We start from the raw sequence: 18,839 nt of genomic DNA on the forward strand, positions 1-18,839 counted from the left end.
GAAATTGACAAGAAATCTCTGAAAAACCAAGTTTGCAGCAGGCCCAATCACTATCTTAAAATTGGGTAGAAAATTTTTGGATTGTAGAGGCAGCCCAATTCCAGATACCACTTCAATATCCGACTTACAAGGCTTTCCCCTACAACTACTTGCTCACCAAATCCAACAGATCCACAACACGATTATAAGCCTTATGGCCACAATAAGAAAGATGTGTTCGTGAGATTTAATTTTCGAGTTTTAATTTTATGGTGCGTTATAAGTAATTTATAAATTCTGAATTATATATTTTTCATTGATTTAATGAGTAGCCAAGCCAATGTGACGTGTATTTGAAATTTATGCTGTATCAGAATCATTTATTTATAAACAAACGAAACATAGGGAATTGATAAATAAACTTCAAACTTTACTGCTTAGGCTCCGATTTTTCTTCCTTCTGTACAACTAAAATTATCACAACACAGGCCACAATCGATATGAAACATACCTGGATAGTACCGGTGAATATAATAAAAAAAATGTAATGAGATATCAATATCTAATGTAAAGATAGAGGGTGCAGTTTCTCAAAGTACGAGTACAATATCGATTTTGAACGATAGTTAAGGCGATATGCCATTAACTCAATGTAATACTGTAACAAATTTAATTTAATATTATTAAATGTTCCGATATACTGTATTATACGTTTTTGACTAGGACTATAATAACCATTTCTAAAAGGGCATAACATTATAATGGATTGGTGGGGCTAATTAATTGATTGCTTGTGCAGCTGGACAAGAATATGTGCTACAATTATCTTAATTAAATATTCCAAAATAAAGTAGCTTATAAGTCTGTTTCATGATTGCAAAAAAAATCATTATGAAAATACCTCGTAATACATATCTCAACTTTACATAATATATAAAAAACAATTTCCTATTTAATAATAAATTAATATCACTTTCAGTTGAAAATGTACTACTCTACTTCATACAATTTAGTTTCTTTCGCGTGTTAATCAAAATTTTGACGGTGCATAATCAAACAAAGAAAACCCCACCCCGGCCGTCTGTATAATGAAAAATCTATGGATAGATTTCACTTTACCAACCTCAGGGGCGGATCTAGGAAGAGGCACGGGGACACGTGCCCCTCCTAAATTTTTTTTTTTTACACTTTTTCATCATTCTAAATTTTACAAAATTATAGAAGTGCCCTCCCAAAATTTGAAAATATATAGATTTTTTCCGAAAATTTGCTTGGTTCCCCCCTAAGATTTTGGGTCTAGATCCGCCCCTGACCAACATTGAATAATCGAAGAAAGAAACGGGTACGCTACTTTTTTTCGTTTTTGCAATATCTTTGGCCTTCTGGTACAAATTTTACCACTTATTTTCATTTTTGAATCATAAACAAAAATACTAATTTTAATATTTTCATTGATTTTTAAGAAATATTATATATAAATAGATAATCAAAGTATTTTAAAATATATGTTAGAAAACAAAGTGCCTGTTTGGCTACCAAGACTTCTGTATTTTTTTGTCAAGAAGCCGATTTTTACTCGTTTGTGTAAAAAACCTGTCGCATTTATAAAAAAATGAGAATGCTAATTTTTATTTCAAAACTCCAACTTTTTTTGCAACCAATTTAATCACTATAAATCTTAATTTACTTGTCATTTTTCGTCCATTTTTTTATTTTAATTTTTTTTTTTTTAAATTTACTCCAACGACCCGACCCCTAAATAAAGACGGATATTTAAAAACGGATATAGATAAATACGGTGGAAGCGAATAACTACAAAGAAGGAAGCTTCTGGGATGCTGCTCGATAGCCGAAATTCCCAGCTCACACAATTTTGCTTTTCTTGTCATGCCTTTGTGCTTAAGGCTCCATAGTCCATACCATACCATTATTTCTCTAAAGCATATAAAACGTGTAACAGCAGAAAAAACAAACCACAAAAACCTCTCAACAAAATCTCGAAAAACAAAAAATTTGTGTTGATCATCAGGATCAAAAATGGTGAAAGACAGGAAGATCGGAGTGGCTATGGATTTCTCCACTAGTAGCAAGATGGCACTCGACTGGGCCATTCATAATTTAGCTGACAAAGGTGACACTTTGTTTGTCATTCATATCTTGTCCAACTCTCATGCAGAGTCTCGTAATAAACTCTGGGCGGAATCCGGGTCTCGTAAGTCATTTCTCGTTCTCATTCTCGATCTCGATATTTTTCTGTTGAATAATATAAGATCATGTTAAAAAATTTATCCTGTCACGTTTTGATGGTCTGATTTTTAGAAGTATTGATGATTGTCGGTTTTGACTTAAAAAATAAATTAATGTTGCATTTGAATGAATAAATTATATTTTTTTAATTTGATTTGATAGCTCTGATACCACTTGTTGAGTTTCGGGAAATCGAGGTTTTGAAGAAGTATGATGTGAAGGTGGATATGGAAGTTCTCGACACTCTGGACACTGCTGCTAGGCAGAAAGAGGTGCTTTCGATATTTATTTTATTATTTCCCCTTCGAATTTTATCGATTTGAAGAAATTATGTTGCTTAATTTTACGAGATTTTTGTAGATTAAAATTATCTCGAAATTGTACTGGGGCGATGCACGGGAGAAACTGTGCGAGGCTGTTGAAGATCTGAAGCTGGACTCTCTGGTGATGGGCAGCAGGGGATTGAGTGGCATCAAAAGGTTTATTATAAATTTTTAAAAAAATTATAATTGAATTTTGATTTGTGTTATTTCAATGTTTTTCCGAGATCTTACGAGAAAATGTGGATGATGCAGGATCATTCTGGGGAGTGTTACGAACTATGTGATGACACATGCTGCTTGCCCTGTTACAATTGTGAAGCAATTTGATGCCGTCAAGCACTGATGAAAAATACCTACATTTTTACCTTTGCATCGACTTTAAGAATCGGAATTTACAGCTTATAAGATCATCCTGGCGTGACATGTAATCATGTATTACACATTTTTATCGTTACATCAACATTAATAATCGGAGTTTACAGCTTATGGGATCATCTTGGTGTGTCATGTAATTATGTATTATGTGTTTCTTATGTGATGATGACTATAATTGGAGTTTGCCGTTTATAAGATCATCTTGGAGTATGTGCTGTGTGTTTCTTATATGATGATGACTGTTTTTTTTTTTTTTTGATGAAATGATGACTGGTGTTTTAATCAAACGTATTCGGTGTAGCAGAAGCCAGAGCATGTCATAGCAGGAGCTAGAAGATGCTACTTCTCATGAGTTTTTACCATTCAGTCTGGGATCATATTTTGATCCTTTTAGTTTGTGTTGGATGAATCGATTCGACACAAAAGTTAGTTGTTCGAATTAGCAGTGTCGCAGAATATGGTTCGATTTTTCTAGTGAACATACTATAGCCACTGATGAAACAGGGAAGTAACTCAAGACAATACACAAAAACTGAAATGTGAGCATCAGATTGTTCCAGTAATATAAAGATCTTGATACAGAAGTCCTAGAAGATTCAACATTTGCATCAATGAGCAATGGAAATGAATCGCGTACTACAACATCAATCTCTGCCCCGGAAATAAGCCATCGTCTGGCAAAAGCATCTCTAATCACCTATTCACCTGTTGTTCTTAGCCAGCCATCGAGAGATAGCACGAAAGCGGTCTAATAGGTCTTCTCTGGCAGGCAGAGTTTCCTTAATAATGCTGCAATTAAGGTAATCATCAACCCATTGACATAATCTCGGGAACTTCTCTTCTGTAAGCAATGTTATTCCCACCAACTCCAGCATGACACCGAGCCAGAGAGCTACGAAGTTACCAGCAATGTCAACTAGTCCAATCTCATCTCCGCCAAAGAACTTTTTGCCTTCGAGCTCACTTTCAAGTGTTTTCAATAACTCCGTGGCTTCTTCAATAGCTTTCTCCATTTCCTCCTCCCCTTGGCTCCTTTTGATCCTCAATATAGCAGGGAAGCACTGAATATCACAAATCAAATAAGGATAATAGAAACTACCATCTTTCCTTGAGTTTTTACACAAAAAGAAATCAAGGTACAAAGGTGTTGAGTTAATATATTAACCTTTTCGTCGATGAATCTTGCCCAGAAACGAGCCACAGCTCTGGCATGAGGATCTTCAGGCAATATAGAAGGTCCAGACTTCCAGGTCTCATCAATGTACTCGAGAATAACCAGAGACTCACAGATTGGCTTCCCGTTGTGTAATAGCACAGGGACTTGTTTATGGACAGGGTTGTACTCAAGAAGCTCAGGACTCTTGTTGGACAGATCTTGGGCAACAAATTCGTAACTGATGCCCTTCAGTTTCAGTGCAATTTCCACTCTTTTGCTAGGACAGCTTCCCCACACACCTAGCAACTTCACTTCTTGATCATCCATTACATAGATTGAATCTTAAACCAAGGAAAACTGAAAACCCTGTTTTGCCTGGAGTTCCCTGATATTGATGCTCCTTATATGCTTGCCAGAAGTTGCCAAATATCAAGATCAGATTCAACTACACATAATAAACAAATCTATATGCTTCTATCACATAGAGGATAAGGACAAGGACCCAGGTTCTCAATTATTCAACTAATATCTATCTTATTCACAGATATAAAACTACATCAAATGACCTAAGGGGTGACCTCACTGAACCTGTGCTGTTGTCCTTGACAACACACCATTATAGTTCAGTTTGTAAGCTTTCATTTATGTTTCGTTGTAAAGCCGCAAGGGATGAAGGTGACGTTCTTAAAGAACACGCATCTCATGCTACATTATCAATGTCTGCCCAATAACAAGCCCTGGCTTGCCATGAGTATCTCTAGTCAATACAGACAGGCCAAATTTCCATGGCTCATCAATGTACTAGAGTATAGAACAAAGAGATCTTGTAGACAGGGTTGTATTAAAGGTCACAACTGTTATAGCGCAAATCTCAACTATTGCCCATAGACTAAAAAGCCTTCACATGTTCTTAGACAGCCATTGAGAGATACTCTGGAAGTACTTGAGCTAACTTCTCATTGCTGCTGGAAATCAATTCATAACTTGAGATTGTTCATTATTTGATAGCAATGTATTCTAAAGTGAAACATCAAACAGACACCAAATTTTATTTAAAAATCATACGAAACTGATACTCTGCTACATGCTGAGATGATGAATGAATAAAACTAGCTCACCTTTTTTTTTTTTTTTTTTACGTAAGTTTAAATTGAAATTTAACCTTTAAGTAGATTCGACATATACTCTCTCAAGTTTTCCCTATCAGGCAAAGTCTCCTTAATAATTTGATGATTAAGGTAATCATCGATCCATTCACATAATCTAGGGAGCTTCTCTTTTGTAAGCAATTCTATCCCCTTTAACTCCAGTAATACACCAAGCCAAAGTGCCATCAGATTAGCAGTAATGTCAACCAATCCGATTTCATCTCCACCAAAAAACTTCTTGCCTTTGAGCTCATTTTCAAGTGTTTTCAAATGTACTGTAAGTTCTTCAATGACTTTATCTTGTCCCTCCGAGCTCCTCCAGATACTCCTCATAGCAGCTGTGCACTAAGAGGGAAAGTCATAATTTAAGTTATATCAGTACACATTTAAGATGTAGACTGAATATATAGAAATTATTAATAAATGATGGAAAATGAGTTAAATATTGTAGCTGCTAATATACAAGATGTCAGAGTAGCTTATCAGGAATCCCAGTTCAGGTAAAATTAGTCCAACTGACAAAGATAGTCCGGCAGGACTGACAGGACAAAGATATATGTATGTACCTTATCCTCGATGCATTTCGCCCAGAAACGTGCCATGGCTCTGGCATAAGGATCTTCGGGCAGTAAAGAATGTTCAGATTTCCAGGTCTCGTCTATGTACTCAAGAATAACAAGAGACTCGCAGACTGGCTTCCCATTGTGTAGAAGTACAGGGAGCTTCTTATGAACAGGGTTGTACTTGAGAAGCTCAGAACTCTTGTTGGACAAATTTTCTTCAAAATATTCGTACTTGATTCCCTTGATTTTCAGTGCAATTTCAACCCTTTTGCTATAAGGGCTTGCCCATAAACCAAACAACTTCACTTCTTGATCACCCATTGTTACACAGACCGGCTGATTAAAGTAATAATATGCTTTGCTATCTAAGCTCTGCAAGATAGATTCACTAGACTAAACTCCACATATTCCACTAGACTAAACTCTATCAATAGAGAATTTAATTGGTTTCCGGTTGTTCAATTTTGACAATTCTCCACTGAAAGAGATTGTTTTGCCTGTAGTTCCCTGATATTGATGCTTCCTAGTTATTATTCTATATGCCTGCCAGAAGTTGCCAAAAAATCAAGATTAGATATTCAACTACACATAATAAACAAATCTATATGATTCTATCACAGAGAGGATCAAGACAAGGACCCAGGTTCTCAATTATTCAACTACTTTCTATCTTTTTTTTGAAACAAACCACTTTCTATCTTATTCAAAAAAATAAAACTACATCAAATGACCTAAGGGGTGACCTCACTGAACCTGTGCTGTTGTCCTTGACAACACAACATTATAGTTCAGTTTGTAAGCTTTTCATTTATGTTTCGACTGTAATATCCTTATTTCTTCCTAAGTATATCGTTATGTAAAGCTGCAAGGGATGAAGGTCACATTCTCCAGTTTTAAGTGGGATGCTACAGAAAGTAATATGTTCAGTTCTTAAACACGGTGGTACGCGAAACGAATCGCATGCCCTGGCTTGGCATTAGTATCTCTAATCGATAAAGACGGGACAAATTTCCATGGCTCATTAAGCTACTAGAGTATAGAACAAGAGATCTTATAGACATGGTTGTATTAAAGAGTCTATCGAAATGCATGTAAGGCCGAAGGGGATGTAGTTGACTAGTAATTTCACTAGTCTAGTTGGTTCAGGAAGTTATAATAACAGGGGGTAGTTACTTAATGAGGCAGGCAAGCTTATAGATATCAATATTATTCATAAACACACTTAAAAAAGTAGAACAAAGAAGAAGCAAAAGAAAATAAAAATTGCATACAATGCTTCACAGTAGTAGTTATATTCAAGTAGCAGACCGCTGACAGCAACTTAGACAAATAGATATACATACAACACATTCAGTCTGCAGCAACTTATTTTCTTAGAGCCTTGGACTGAACAAAGTCATGATGAATATAAGCAATCTGGATAACAGACTCTAAGATGAAAAAGCTAGTACTCCAGCACATTTTAAACATAGACTACTAAATGACTCGATCCTCTCTCCACCAAAACATGTAAAACAAGACATTTGTAGAAAATTACCTAAATGTTGTGTAGGACTGCTTAGAACAATATCAAAGCAGTATCAATACCGTATTCAATCATTTAGCTGGTCGTCTTAGAGAGCGTAGGTGGTCTAATAAGTCTTCCCTAGCAGGCAAGGTTTCCTTAACAATGCTGCAATTCAGGTAAATATCAATCCACTCACATAATCTCGGAAACTTCTCTTTTGTAAGCAATTCTACCCCCGCCAACTCTAGTAAGACACCAAGCCAAAGTGCTATGAAAGTAGCACTTAAGTCAACTAGCCCAATCTCATCACCACCAAAGAACTTCTTGCCTCTGAGCTCATTTTCGAGTGTTTCCAAATGCTCCGTAGCATCTTGAACAGCTTTCTCTCGTTCCTCCCCTTGGCTCCTATATATCCTCTTTATTGCAGGGGAACACTGAAAATTACAAAACAAGGAATGGGTCAATTTGTTTGCACCAAACAAGAAAAATACATAAAATTCCAGATCTTCTGTAATATTTCTCTAATAGGGAAATATATTATGAAGGCAGCCAGTAGTTTTGCGTGAAAGTCTTAAGTACGTCACGCAGAAAAATCCGGTCCCAAAGTAGTTACCAAAAGGTAGTTATAAACTTCAATATTTTTAATGATCAACTTGAAAGGCCTTTGTTAACATGTGGCAGCTTAATTCTAGTGTTTTTAAGTGACAGTGACACACTCAAACTCTCCGTCTCTACTGCGCCAAATAAAAATAAAAATAGCAGCAGTGAGTGGGTTTATCTGGGTCGCCATAGCAACACTATCCGCTGGAAACTCAAGTTTTACAAAACCCTCAAGTTCTTCATGATTTTGCAGCCATAAGATCTTATAGAAAATGATTTTTTCCTTCTGCTAGAAGAAATAGGAAGTAATAACACAAGGATTTGCACGATGTCATGTTTTTTGGTGACCAGTTTTAGATCGTTCCCTGTTTGAATGACATACTTGAGAATTTCAGCTGAAACCAGCAGCAATTTTGATAATTGACTGAACTAAAAACAATCTTATGTGATGTAAATACTTACCTTCTCATCAATGAAACTCACCCAGAAGCGAGCCATGGCTCTGGCATGAGGATCTTCGGGCAATATAGAAGGTCCAGACTTCCAGATCTCATCAATGTACTCCAGAATAACTAAAGACTCACAAATTGGCTTTCCATTGTGTATTACCACAGGGACTTTCTTATGGACCGGGTTGTATCTAAGAAGCTCCGGGCTCTTATTGGACAAACTTTCAGCAACATATTTGTAATTAATTCCCTTCATTTTCAGTGCAATTTCAACTCTTTTGCTAAAGGAGCTTGACCATGCAGCAAACAATTTCACTTCTTGATCACCCATTGTTACAAAGATCGGCTCTTTAACGGAAAACTGGCCCTTTTCCTTTCGAACTCTGCAACATAGATTATCCAAACGAAATGATCATGAGCTACTTACAAATGCTTATCAGAAGTTGCCTGACTAGTCGGTTCTTCATATGGAGGACAACAAGGAGCTACTATATAATCTAACAAGAGTACTACTATGTCAAAGTGACTACTAATTTAGGACGGAGGAATCCTTTGATTTTACGACAAATAAGGCCTTCCGTTACTCTTCGTTCTGATTTTCCCTAGAAATACTTGAACTAAGCATCCCAGCATATTTCAGCAACATAAATATACATGAAAAAACAGCTCATGCTTTTGAATCTACAAAAGCTAGAGTTCAACAATGATTAAATAAACACAAATGGGTTCAAGATCGTCCAATTTCTAATTTTCTATCGAAACATTGATCACACAGGCGCACATACAATAAATTTGAACCAGATTTCGAAATGATATGGGGGCTAAAATCTAGAATAATTTTAAATAAATGATTATTCGAGATTACTGGGCTCAAAATGAAAAACTATATGGATTCTAAGTACAAAACATGACTAAAAAAAGTTCATTAATTTTCCGACTCATTCCGGACTTCAGCTTGAGTTAGCCTCCTCCGAATTCCTCCCGCCTGTTAAACTCCTAGATTAAAACAACAGCTCTTAAACTCTACAGTTGAGCAGTGAACAAAATTATGGTTGAGCAGTTCACTACATTCATTAGCATAGACTGTACTTCATGTTATTTTCTGTATAAATCTGTTCATCTTCTCATGTAATTTCTGCAAGCTTTACAACAGCAATACAAGGGTTCTGAGTTATCTCTTACACTGCCTTCTAAGTTTCATTCTTGTGCTCACTACTTATACATAATATACACATCAGTTATATAATTTTACAGCGCCAATAGATAAAACTAAAATGAAGAAACTGAGGGACTTGAGCAGTAAGCAAGCATAACCTTAACCATATAAAAAGCTAAAAAATAGTGAGAAATAAGATAGGAGCTCACCTTGGAGTGATCTGAGAAGCTGTTATAGTGGTTGTAAGGGTCGAATGAATCTTCAAGTTCATAGGAATGTAATCTTGTATGTACTATATGTTTCACAAGTCAAACTAGATTAAAACCAGATCAGATACGGTTACTAATCACTTCCCCGTATGTATCATTGTCCTTTACTCCTTCCGGCTCCACACCCATTTTAAAATGTTTATAAAATTATAAATTATTCTAACTTTTTTCTGAGTAAAATAGGGAGACTAACAATTTTTATAATCAACTCTGTGCGGAATCAGATCATAAGAATACTTCAATTTTTTACTAATTTGGAAAGGATGCTTGGAGGCTTAAGCACTCCTAGACTCCTATAATTTTTGTTATTTTCACCAACTCAGATGCTCAGAGGTTAATGTCGGTGCTGCCTATCAACAGGAAGAATACGTTTGATGTTTATTTCCAGCATGGTCAAAGTAACGTTGCATTACAATTTGTTCTCAGTCTGCAGACAGCATTCCTCATAGTTTTGCTAGCGCTGCCTGTATTGTCCCAGACCACGTAGGATTTAAACTTTGGGAGGGGCACCGAGTAAATTTTCTGAAAACATCTATATATCTTTCAATTTTACGAGAGCACTTCTATAATTTTGCAAAAGTGAGAATGGTAAAAAAATGTAAAAAAAAATTTAGGAGGGGCACGTGTCCCCCCTTCCTCTTCCTAGATCCGATCATGTCCCTGATAATATAGTGTAGATTCAGAAAAGCAGAACCAAGCAAGTGCATGCAAGATTGCAAGTGCTTACTAAATCTAGAGCTAGCCACTTTTTGATGCGAGAGTCTGATAAATAACCTAGGATGACCATGGATATCAATTATAAGGATCATCATACAAACGATATGCATGGATAGTTGCATCTCCCATGTATTAACTTTAATTTTTTCGTCGATCAGGAGTTTAAAATACCCTTGCATACTGAATATCAGTTGCAGAATCTCTGCTCATTCATTCAAGTAGTCCCTCTGAGTTGCTGAAGTAAACTCTGATTATGCTACTTGCTGGACTTTAATGTGAATTTCCTGAGAAAATCATATGAATCATAACTTAGTATATAACCTAGTGCACCATCTTCATGGATTTCTATCCTAAACGCAGTTAACACATTTATATATCTTGATAACAAGTTTCACACAATTAGCAAGCTGTTGTCAGTAATGGATTGTTCGGAAAATTTTGAATACAAAACAATTCTCTGACTTATAATAACTGAATACACGAGAGAAGTATCTTTTTCCATTCAGTCTGTTCGGAAACAATCAAGTTGAACAGGTTCAAACATTGGACGCTTTAAGCTCCTGATTCAAATCAGAATCTGGATAACAGACATTCTTATTGATAAGCAACACGAAAAAGCTATTACTTCAACATAACATAAAAACAGACTACTAAATTATTCATTTCACACTCACTGCACCAAATCATATGAAACAAGATATTTGAAACTTCTTATAGTAACTCTGAGCTGCTGCAGAGAACAGAATCACAGGAATGCATTAATCATTTAGTCCGTTCGTTGAAACATAGCGCGAAAGCGGTCTAATAGTTCATCTTTGGCAGGCAAGGTTTCCTTAATAATGCTGCTATTAAGGTAATCGTCGCTCCATTCACATAATCTGGGGAACTTCTCTTTCGTAAGCAATTCTACCCCCACCAACTCCTGCACGACGCCAACCCAAAGCGCTATAAAATTAGCAGCAATGTCAACTAGGCCGATCTCATCTCCACTGAAGAACTTCTTGCCTTTGAGCTCATTTTCAAGTATTGCCAACTGCTCCTTGGCTTCTTCGATGGCCTTCTCTCGTTCCTCCTCCCCTTGGCTCTTCCTGATCTTCCATATAGAAGGGAAACACTGAAAAATAAAAATCAAAGAACAGGTTAATTTGCTTTGATCAAAAGAGTAAAATATAGGAATTGCCAGATTTCTTAAAAAAATTCTGAAATGCATGTGACATCAGACAAGTTTACATACCTTATCATCGATGAATTTTGCCCAGAAACGAGCCATGGCTCGTGCATAAGGATCTTTTGGCAATATAGAAGGTCCAGACTTCCAGGTCTCGTCGATGTACTCCAGAATTACCAAAGACTCACAGATTGGCTTTCCATTGTGTACTAACACAGGGACTTTCTTATGAATAGGGTTGTATTTCAGAAGCTCAGGGCTCTTGTTAGACAAATCTTGCGCGACATACTCATAACTGATTCCCTTCATCTTCAGTGCAATCTCCACCCTTTTGCTAAAAGGGCTAGCCCATACACCCAACAACTTCACTTCTTGATCAGCCATTATTACAAAGGTTGGTTCTTTAAACTACTTATCGAAAACTCTATTTTGCTTTTTGGACTCTGAAAAATGTTGTTCCAAAGGGAATGATGTTGAGCTATTTATAGATGCATACCAGAAGTTGCCAAATCTTTTTTTTTTCTTTTTTGTATGACTGGATTTTCAACCACACAGTGATGTGGAGAAGTCTAGTTGGTTCTTGACAAGGACTAGGAGGTTCTCTAAGAGTCTACACAATTTCCACATAAAGAAGCTGTTCTGTAATGACCTAAGGAGTGACCTCATCTACTTACTGTTCTTAATGGAGAACAATTTGACTGCATTTACATTGATTCTAAAGCTAACTTTCAGGAAACATCGCGAATAATGAAGAAATGAACAGACTGAAACTATTTATTCTCAACTGAGAGATGCTAACTAGCTAAAGGTAAAACAGATGCTAATGAAAATAATTTTTTTACAAAGGCAAAGCGGAATTCTCAGTTCTGCACTGATGCCAGTCTGCGGACTTTATTTCTTTTTATAAAGAAGTTGATTTGTTTTATAATTTTAAAATCTTTTTCTGGAATTACTTGAGCTAACTTCTCGTTGCTGCTGGAAATTAATTCATAACTTGAGATTGTTCATTATTCGATAGCAATGTTTTCTGAAGTGAAACATCATACAGACACCCAATTTTATTAAAAATCATACGAAACTGATACTCTGGTACATGCTGAGATGATGAATGAACAAAACTAGCTCAACTTTTTTTTACATAAGTCTAAATTAAAATTTAACCTTTAAGTACATTCGACAGATACTCTCTGTAGTTTTCCCTATCAGGCAAAGTCTCCTTAATAATTTGATGATCAAGGTAATAATCGATCCATTCACATAATCTAGGGAACTTCTCTTTTGTAAGCAATTCTATCCCCTTTAACTCCAGTAACACACCAAGCCAAAGTGCTATCAGATTAGCAGTAATGTCAACTAATCCGATTTCATCTCCACCAAAAAACTTCTTGCCTTTGAGCTCATTTTCAAGTGTTTTCAAATGTTCCGTTAGTTCTTCAATGCCTTTCTCTGGTCTCTCTGAGCTCCTCCGGATACTCCACATTGCAGCTATGCACTGAAAGAGTGAAAGTCATAATTTAAAGAACGCGTCAATTATATCAGTACACATTTAAGATATAGACTGAATTTATAGAAATAATTAAAAAATGATGGCAAATGAGTTAAATATTGTAGCTGGCTTATCAGGAATCCCGGTGCAGGTAAAATTAGATCAACTGACAAAGATAGTCTGGCAGGACTGACCGGACAAAGACATATGCATGTACCTTATCATCGATGAATTTTGCCCAGAAACGTGCCATGGCTCTGGCATAAGGATCTTCGGGCAGTAAAGAACGTTCAGATTTCCAGGTCTCGTCTATGTACTCAAGAATAACAAGAGACTCGCAGACTGGCTTCCCATTGTGTAGAAGCACAGGGAGCTTCTTATGAACAGGGTTGTATTTGAGCAGCTCAGAACTCTTGTTGGACAAATCTTCTTCAAAATATTCGTACTTGATTCCCTTGATTTTCAGTGCAGTTTCAACCCTTTTGCTAAAAGGGCTTGCCCATAAACCAAACAACTTCACTTCTTGATCACCCATTGTTACACAGATCAGCTGAATGAAGTACTAATATGCTTTGCTGCTTAAGCTCTGCAAGATAAATTTTTGATCAAGTGCTAGTTATATAATTGCCAGGCCTAACAACATATGCACTAGACTAAACTCCATCAATAGAGAATTAAGGTGTTTCCAGTTGTTCAATTTTGACCATTCTCCACCGAAAGAAATTTGTTTCTGATGACCTATGGGGTGACCTCATCCAGATACGTAACTATTAGAATTAAACCATGATTTAAGAATAACTAGGACAGAAACTTATTATCTGAAACTACAAGTTAGTACTAAATTTGAGTACTATAAGATTAATCTCATCATCAATGAATTTTATCCAGAAATGAGCCATGACTCTGGCATCCAGGACCTTATAAAAGCATAAGAAACACGAAAAATCTATTATTTCAACATAACATTAACATATAGGCTACCTAATTACTCACTTCAAACTCTCTACAGTAAATCATATACAATAAGATATTTTTAAAACTTCTTAAGCAATGTCAACTAGTCCGATCTCATCTCCACTTAAGAATTTCTTGCCTTTGAGCTCATTTTCAAGTGTTGCCAATTGCGCCTTAGCTTCTTCAATGGCCTTCCATATCGAAAACTCTATTTTGCTTTTTGAACTCTGAAAAATGTTGTTCCAAAGGGAATGATGTTGAGCTATTTTTTGATGCATACCAGAAGTTGCCAATTTTTTGTTTTCTTTTTTGTATGACTGGATTTTCAACCACACAGTGATGTGGAGAAGTCTAGTTAGTTCTTGACAAGGACTAGGAGGTTCTCTATTATTCTACTAGTCTTCACAATTTCCACATAAAGAAGCTGTTCTGCGATGACCTAAGGAGTGACCTCATATGACTGCATTTTACAATACTTGTAAAGCTAACTTTCAGGAAACATCGCGAATAATGAAGAAATGAACAGACTGAAATTATTTATTCTCAACTGAAAGATGCTAACTAGCAAAAGGTAAAACAGATGCTAATTGAAATTTTTACAAAGGCAAAGTGGAATTCTCAATTCTGCACTGATTCCAGTCTGCGGATTTTATTTCTTTTTATAAAGAAGTTGATTTGTTTCATAATTTGTGAATCTTTTTCTGGAATTACTTGAGCTAACTTCTCGTTGCTGCTGGAAATTAATTCAAAACTTGAGATTCTTCATTATTCGATAGAAATGTTTTCTGAAGTGAAACATCAAACAGACACCAAATTCTATTTATCATACAATACTCTGCTACATCCTGAGATGATGAATGAACAAAACTAGTTCACCTTTTTTTTACGCAAGTCTAAATTAAAATTTAGCCTTCAACAGAAAGTCCCTGTAGGTCTCCCTATCAGGCAAAGTCTCCTTAATAATTTGATGATCAAGGTAATCATCGATCCATTCACATAATCGAGGAAACTTCTCTTTTGTAAGCAATTCTATCCCCTTTAACTCCAGTAATACACCAAGCCAAAGTGCTATCAGATCAGCAGTAATGTCAACTAATCCGATTTCATCTCCACCAAAAAACTTCTTGCCTTTGAGCTCATTTTCAAGTGTTTTCAAATGTTCCGTAAGTTCTTCAATGCCTTCCTCTTGTCCCTCTGAGTTCTTCCGGGCACCCCACATAGCAGCTATGCACTGAAAGAGTGGAAGTCATGGTTTAAAGAACGCGCCAATTCAATCAGTAAACATTTAAGATATAGACTGAATTTAAAGAAATTATTAATAAACGATGGCAAATGAGTTAAATATTGTAGCTCCTATTATATAATATGTCAGAGGAGCTTATCAGGAATCCCGTTTCAGGTAAAATTAGTCCAACTGACAAAGATAGTCCGGCAGGACTGACAGGACAAAGATATATGCATGTACCTTATCATCGATGAATTTTGCCCAGAAACGTGCCATGGCTCTGGCATAAGGATCTTCGGGCAGTAAAGAACGTTCAGATTTCCAGGTCTCGTCTATGTACTCAAGAATAACAAGAGACTCGCAGACTGGCTTCCCGTTGTGTAGAAGCACAGGGAGCTTCTTATGAACAGGGTTGTATTTGAGAAGCTCAGAACTCTTGTTGGACAAATCTTCTTCAAAATATTCGTACTTGATTCCCTTGATTTTCAGCGCAATTTCAACCCTTTTGCCAAAAGGGCTTGCCCATAAACTAAACAACTTCACTTCTTGATCGCCCATAGTTGCAAACACAGGCTGAATAAAGTAATAATATGCTTTGCTGTTTCAGCTCCAGAAGATAGATTTTTGATCATGTGCTAGTTATATAATTGCCAGGCCTAACAGCATATCCACATATTCATGATCCAACAGACTAAAACTCCATCAGTAGAGAAGTTACGTGTTTCCAGTTGTTCAATTTTGACTGAAAGATATTTGTTTCTGATGACATATGGGGTGACCTCTACCAGATAGCCTATTCTAGCCGCTATTTAAGAATAAACTTTTTATCCGAAACTAAAAGTTAGTATTAAAATTTGAGTATTATAAGATTAATCTCATCATCAATGAATTCTATCCAAAAATGAGCCATGACTCTGGCATCCAGGACCTTATAAAAGCATAAGAAACACGAAAACTCTATCATTTCAACACACGTTAACATATGCTACTGAATTACTCACTTCAAACTCTCTACAGAAAATCATATACAACAAGATATTTTTAGAACTTCTTATAGTAGCTCTGAGCTGCTGCAGCAACTAAACAGTGTCATAGTAATGCAGTAATGAGTAATCATTTAGCTCGGAAGCGGTTTACTAATTCTTCTTGGGTAGGCAATGTCTCCTTTATAACGCTGTTATTAAGGTAATCATCAATCCATTCACATAATCTTGGGAACTTCTCTCTTGTAACCAATTTTATCCCCACCAACTCCTGTACGACGACAAGCCAAAGTGCTATGAAATTAGCAGTAATGTCAACTAGTCCGATCTCATCTCCACCAAAGAACTTCTTGCCTTTGAGTTCGGTTTCAAGTGTTACTAAGTGCTCTGTTGCTTCTTCAATGGCTTTCTCTCGTTCCCCCTCTTCGCTCTTCCTGACCTTCCATATAGCAGGAAGACACTAAAAATCACAAATCAATGAACGCATTAATTTGTTTCAATCAAACAAGTAAAATACATAAAAAAAACCAGACTATTTTAAATAACTTTCAAATACCTTATCATCAATGAATTTTGCCCAGAAACGAGCCAAGGATCTGGCATAAGGATCTTCCGGCAATATAGAGGGTCCAGACTTCCAAGTCTCATCAATGTACTCAATAATCACTACAGATTCACAAATTGGCTTCCCATTGTGTAATAGCACAGGGACTTTCTTATGAACCGGATTGTATTTCAGAAGCTCAGGGCTCTTGTTAGACAAATCCTGCGCCACAAATTCATAACTGATCCCCTTCATCTTCAACGCGATTTCTGCCCTTTTGCTAAAAGGGCTAGCCCATAGACCTAACAACTTCACTTCTTGATCACCCATTATTAATTTATTACAAAGGATGGTTCTCTAAACTTGTTGAAATCTTTGTTCTGCTTTTCATAAATTACAAAATTGTTCTTTCAGAGGGAATGTTCTTGAGCTATTTATAAATGCATACCAGAAGCTGCAAAATTTGTTATTATATTTTATGCATGACTAGATTTTCAACCATCCATTGATTTGAGGTATTTATATATGCATACTACAAAAGCCAAATCTATTTTTGCTTTTATGCATAACTAAATTTTCAACCACACATTGAAATGTAGAATCCTAGTTGGTTCTGAATTTTTTTTAGCTGGCCTATGTTACACACTAATATAATTCGGATTTTAATTAATTTCTTCTTACCCGAGGAGTGATCAGTGATCATATTCACCTCTGCAAAATCCGGTATGTGCTGGTTTGTACAATCCGAATAGCTTAAATATGACAAATACAGATGCCGATATCAGAATATCTCTAGGGAAAATTGCAGAGACTTTGGACTTAACAGGTTCTTTATTCATGTCGAAACTTGATACAGACAATCTTATTCATAAGCAAAACAGAAAAGCTATAACTTCATCACCCCGTGAAGGCACATTAAAAAGCTACCGAATGACATTCCTAGCAGCTCAAGTTAATTAGATTGTCCAAACAAAGAGCGGAAAATGGCTAATAAGTCTTCCCTGGGAGGCAAAGTTTCCTTGATAACGCGGTTACTAAGGAAATCATCAGTCCACTCACTTAATCTTGGGAACTTCTCTTTCGTAAGCAATTTTATTCCCACCAAATCTAGTATGACATCAAGCCAGAGTGCAACAAAATTACCAGCGATGTCAACTAGTCCAATCTCATCTCCACCAAAGAACTTTTTGCCTTTGAGCTCATTTTCAATTGTTTTCAAATGTTCTGTAGCTTCTTCAATGGTCTTTTCTCGTTCCTCCCCTCGGCTCCCCCAGATCTTCCATATAGCAGGATGGATCTGAAAACCCACAAATTAAAGAATGAGTGATTTTCATTGAGCGGAGAAGTAAAACATAAAAATATACCAGATCTTTTTAAATACCTTAAAAATGCAGAATGAAAAACACCGACACAAATATTACCTTATCATCCATGAATTTTGCCCAAAAACGAGCTGTGGATCTGGCAAAAGGATCTTCAGGCAATATAGAAGGTCCAGACTTCCATGTCTCATCGATGTACTCAAGAATTATAAGAGACTCACAAATCGCCTTGCCATTGTGTAATAACACAGGTACTTTCTTATGAACAGGGTTGTACCTGAGAAGCTCAGGGCTCTTGTTGGACAAATCTTGCGCCACCATTTCATAACTGATTCCCTTCATTTTTAGTGCAATTTCCACTCTTTTACTGAAAACGCTTGCCCATACGCCAAGCAACTTCACTTCTTGATCACCCATTTGCTAGAAAGAAGCAATCTTTAAAAATCAAAAACTATATGTTTGCCTTTTGAGCTCTGCAAAATCAATGTTCCAAAGCAAATGATCATGAGCTATTTATATAAGGCTTAGTACTGGGTTAAAAACTATGCACAAATCATCTAATTACTGGTACAAAATATTTATTGATCAGGGAACTAATTAATCAGTAATATTAATTACTGATTTCTTTCCTGTTTCCAGCAATCTGGTTTTAGTGGTCAAAAGTATGC

General features: G+C 36.2%; 9 protein-coding genes across 11 annotated transcripts; 1 reads left to right on the forward strand and 8 right to left on the reverse strand.

Annotated features, from left to right (window-relative positions):
• Positions 1 to 1,786: 1,786 nt before the first annotated feature.
• LOC108199315 (universal stress protein PHOS32) lies at positions 1,787 to 3,134 on the forward strand. The gene is made up of 4 exons (XM_017367083.2): positions 1,787 to 2,191; positions 2,389 to 2,498; positions 2,587 to 2,705; positions 2,802 to 3,134. Exons 1-4 carry the CDS (start codon positions 2,017 to 2,019, stop codon positions 2,890 to 2,892), a joined length of 495 nt encoding a protein of 164 aa, XP_017222572.1. The 5' UTR covers positions 1,787 to 2,016; the 3' UTR covers positions 2,893 to 3,134.
• Positions 3,135 to 3,457: 323 nt separating this feature from the next.
• LOC108199312 (probable glutathione S-transferase) lies at positions 3,458 to 4,909 on the reverse strand. The gene is made up of 2 exons (XM_017367079.2): positions 4,090 to 4,909; positions 3,458 to 3,985 (listed from the first exon to the last, which is right to left on the reverse strand). Exons 1-2 carry the CDS (start codon positions 4,405 to 4,407, stop codon positions 3,626 to 3,628), a joined length of 678 nt encoding a protein of 225 aa, XP_017222568.1. The 5' UTR covers positions 4,408 to 4,909; the 3' UTR covers positions 3,458 to 3,625.
• Positions 4,910 to 5,060: 151 nt separating this feature from the next.
• LOC108199314 (probable glutathione S-transferase) lies at positions 5,061 to 6,112 on the reverse strand. The gene is made up of 2 exons (XM_017367081.2): positions 5,795 to 6,112; positions 5,061 to 5,573 (listed from the first exon to the last, which is right to left on the reverse strand). The coding sequence occupies exons 1-2, from the start codon at positions 6,110 to 6,112 to the stop codon at positions 5,238 to 5,240; spliced, it is 654 nt and encodes a 217-aa protein (XP_017222570.1). The 3' UTR covers positions 5,061 to 5,237.
• Positions 6,113 to 6,197: 85 nt separating this feature from the next.
• On the reverse strand, positions 6,198 to 9,872 carry LOC108199310 (probable glutathione S-transferase). Of its 3 annotated transcripts, XR_010286586.1 has the most exons (4): positions 9,713 to 9,871; positions 8,361 to 8,730; positions 7,329 to 7,732; positions 6,198 to 6,334 (listed from the first exon to the last, which is right to left on the reverse strand). XR_010286586.1 is itself a non-coding variant. In XM_064083590.1 (3 exons), exons 1-3 carry the CDS (start codon positions 9,772 to 9,774, stop codon positions 7,388 to 7,390), a joined length of 756 nt encoding a protein of 251 aa, XP_063939660.1. In that variant the 5' UTR covers positions 9,775 to 9,872; the 3' UTR covers positions 7,037 to 7,387. The 3 variants fall into 3 exon arrangements, 2 of the variants coding, with proteins under 2 accessions (XP_063939660.1, XP_063939659.1); XM_064083590.1 differs by lacking the exon at positions 6,198 to 6,334 and having other exon boundaries at positions 7,037 to 7,732; positions 8,382 to 8,730; positions 9,713 to 9,872; XM_064083589.1 differs by lacking the exon at positions 6,198 to 6,334 and having other exon boundaries at positions 7,037 to 7,732.
• Positions 9,873 to 11,067: 1,195 nt separating this feature from the next.
• On the reverse strand, positions 11,068 to 12,185 carry LOC108199313 (probable glutathione S-transferase). The gene is made up of 2 exons (XM_017367080.2): positions 11,724 to 12,185; positions 11,068 to 11,603 (listed from the first exon to the last, which is right to left on the reverse strand). Exons 1-2 carry the CDS (start codon positions 12,039 to 12,041, stop codon positions 11,256 to 11,258), a joined length of 666 nt encoding a protein of 221 aa, XP_017222569.1. The 5' UTR covers positions 12,042 to 12,185; the 3' UTR covers positions 11,068 to 11,255.
• A 495-nt stretch (positions 12,186 to 12,680) lies between these two features.
• Positions 12,681 to 14,388, reverse strand: LOC108199361 (probable glutathione S-transferase). The gene is made up of 3 exons (XM_017367145.2): positions 14,237 to 14,388; positions 13,361 to 13,729; positions 12,681 to 13,149 (listed from the first exon to the last, which is right to left on the reverse strand). Exons 2-3 carry the CDS (start codon positions 13,676 to 13,678, stop codon positions 12,814 to 12,816), a joined length of 654 nt encoding a protein of 217 aa, XP_017222634.1. The 5' UTR covers positions 13,679 to 13,729; positions 14,237 to 14,388; the 3' UTR covers positions 12,681 to 12,813.
• A 500-nt stretch (positions 14,389 to 14,888) lies between these two features.
• LOC108199362 (probable glutathione S-transferase) lies at positions 14,889 to 16,072 on the reverse strand. Its single transcript, XM_017367146.2, has 2 exons — positions 15,563 to 16,072; positions 14,889 to 15,328 (listed from the first exon to the last, which is right to left on the reverse strand). The coding sequence occupies exons 1-2, from the start codon at positions 15,878 to 15,880 to the stop codon at positions 14,996 to 14,998; spliced, it is 651 nt and encodes a 216-aa protein (XP_017222635.2). The 5' UTR covers positions 15,881 to 16,072; the 3' UTR covers positions 14,889 to 14,995.
• A 363-nt stretch (positions 16,073 to 16,435) lies between these two features.
• On the reverse strand, positions 16,436 to 17,185 carry LOC108199363 (glutathione S-transferase U8-like). Its single transcript, XM_017367147.2, has 2 exons — positions 16,862 to 17,185; positions 16,436 to 16,765 (listed from the first exon to the last, which is right to left on the reverse strand). The coding sequence occupies exons 1-2, from the start codon at positions 17,177 to 17,179 to the stop codon at positions 16,436 to 16,438; spliced, it is 648 nt and encodes a 215-aa protein (XP_017222636.1). The 5' UTR covers positions 17,180 to 17,185.
• Positions 17,186 to 17,661: 476 nt separating this feature from the next.
• LOC108199360 (glutathione S-transferase U8) lies at positions 17,662 to 18,837 on the reverse strand. The gene is made up of 2 exons (XM_017367144.2): positions 18,271 to 18,837; positions 17,662 to 18,146 (listed from the first exon to the last, which is right to left on the reverse strand). Exons 1-2 carry the CDS (start codon positions 18,586 to 18,588, stop codon positions 17,802 to 17,804), a joined length of 663 nt encoding a protein of 220 aa, XP_017222633.1. The 5' UTR covers positions 18,589 to 18,837; the 3' UTR covers positions 17,662 to 17,801.
• Positions 18,838 to 18,839: the final 2 nt, after the last annotated feature.

Source organism: Daucus carota, chromosome 8, assembly GCF_001625215.2.
Source record: "Daucus carota subsp. sativus chromosome 8, DH1 v3.0, whole genome shotgun sequence".
NCBI classification, from domain to species: Eukaryota; Viridiplantae; Streptophyta; class Magnoliopsida; order Apiales; family Apiaceae; genus Daucus; species Daucus carota.

Excerpts from the sequence above, each read along its gene's own strand:
- LOC108199360 (XM_017367144.2), bottom strand. The coding sequence starts at position 18,588 with ATGGGTGATCAAGAAGTGAAGTTGCTTGGCGTATGGGCAAGCGTTTTC. Across the intron at positions 18,147-18,270 it reads CAAAATTCATGGATGATAAG|ATCCATCCTGCTATATGGAA; the intron begins GTAATATTTGTG and ends GTGGGTTTTCAG.
- LOC108199315 (XM_017367083.2), top strand. The coding sequence starts at position 2,017 with ATGGTGAAAGACAGGAAGATCGGAGTGGCTATGGATTTCTCCACTAGT. Across the intron at positions 2,192-2,388 it reads CTGGGCGGAATCCGGGTCTC|CTCTGATACCACTTGTTGAG; the intron begins GTAAGTCATTTC and ends TTGATTTGATAG. Across the intron at positions 2,706-2,801 it reads GGATTGAGTGGCATCAAAAG|GATCATTCTGGGGAGTGTTA; the intron begins GTTTATTATAAA and ends TGGATGATGCAG.
- LOC108199362 (XM_017367146.2), bottom strand. The coding sequence starts at position 15,880 with ATGGGCGATCAAGAAGTGAAGTTGTTTAGTTTATGGGCAAGCCCTTTT. Across the intron at positions 15,329-15,562 it reads CAAAATTCATCGATGATAAG|TGCATAGCTGCTATGTGGGG; the intron begins GTACATGCATAT and ends CCACTCTTTCAG.
- LOC108199312 (XM_017367079.2), bottom strand. The coding sequence starts at position 4,407 with ATGGATGATCAAGAAGTGAAGTTGCTAGGTGTGTGGGGAAGCTGTCCT. Across the intron at positions 3,986-4,089 it reads CAAGATTCATCGACGAAAAG|TGCTTCCCTGCTATATTGAG; the intron begins GTTAATATATTA and ends TGTGATATTCAG.
- LOC108199313 (XM_017367080.2), bottom strand. The coding sequence starts at position 12,041 with ATGGCTGATCAAGAAGTGAAGTTGTTGGGTGTATGGGCTAGCCCTTTT. Across the intron at positions 11,604-11,723 it reads CAAAATTCATCGATGATAAG|TGTTTCCCTTCTATATGGAA; the intron begins GTATGTAAACTT and ends TTTATTTTTCAG.
- LOC108199314 (XM_017367081.2), bottom strand. The coding sequence starts at position 6,112 with ATGGGTGATCAAGAAGTGAAGTTGTTTGGTTTATGGGCAAGCCCTTAT. Across the intron at positions 5,574-5,794 it reads CGAAATGCATCGAGGATAAG|TGCACAGCTGCTATGAGGAG; the intron begins GTACATACATAT and ends TTTCCCTCTTAG.
- LOC108199361 (XM_017367145.2), bottom strand. The coding sequence starts at position 13,678 with ATGGGTGATCAAGAAGTGAAGTTGTTTGGTTTATGGGCAAGCCCTTTT. Across the intron at positions 13,150-13,360 it reads CAAAATTCATCGATGATAAG|TGCATAGCTGCAATGTGGAG; the intron begins GTACATGCATAT and ends TCACTCTTTCAG.
- LOC108199310 (XM_064083589.1), bottom strand. The coding sequence starts at position 9,774 with ATGAACTTGAAGATTCATTCGACCCTTACAACCACTATAACAGCTTCT. Across the intron at positions 8,731-9,712 it reads GCTTCTCAGATCACTCCAAG|AGTTCGAAAGGAAAAGGGCC; the intron begins GTGAGCTCCTAT and ends TCTATGTTGCAG. Across the intron at positions 7,733-8,360 it reads TGAGTTTCATTGATGAGAAG|TGTTCCCCTGCAATAAAGAG; the intron begins GTAAGTATTTAC and ends TGTAATTTTCAG.
- LOC108199363 (XM_017367147.2), bottom strand. The coding sequence starts at position 17,179 with ATGGGTGATCAAGAAGTGAAGTTGTTAGGTCTATGGGCTAGCCCTTTT. Across the intron at positions 16,766-16,861 it reads CAAAATTCATTGATGATAAG|TGTCTTCCTGCTATATGGAA; the intron begins GTATTTGAAAGT and ends TGTGATTTTTAG.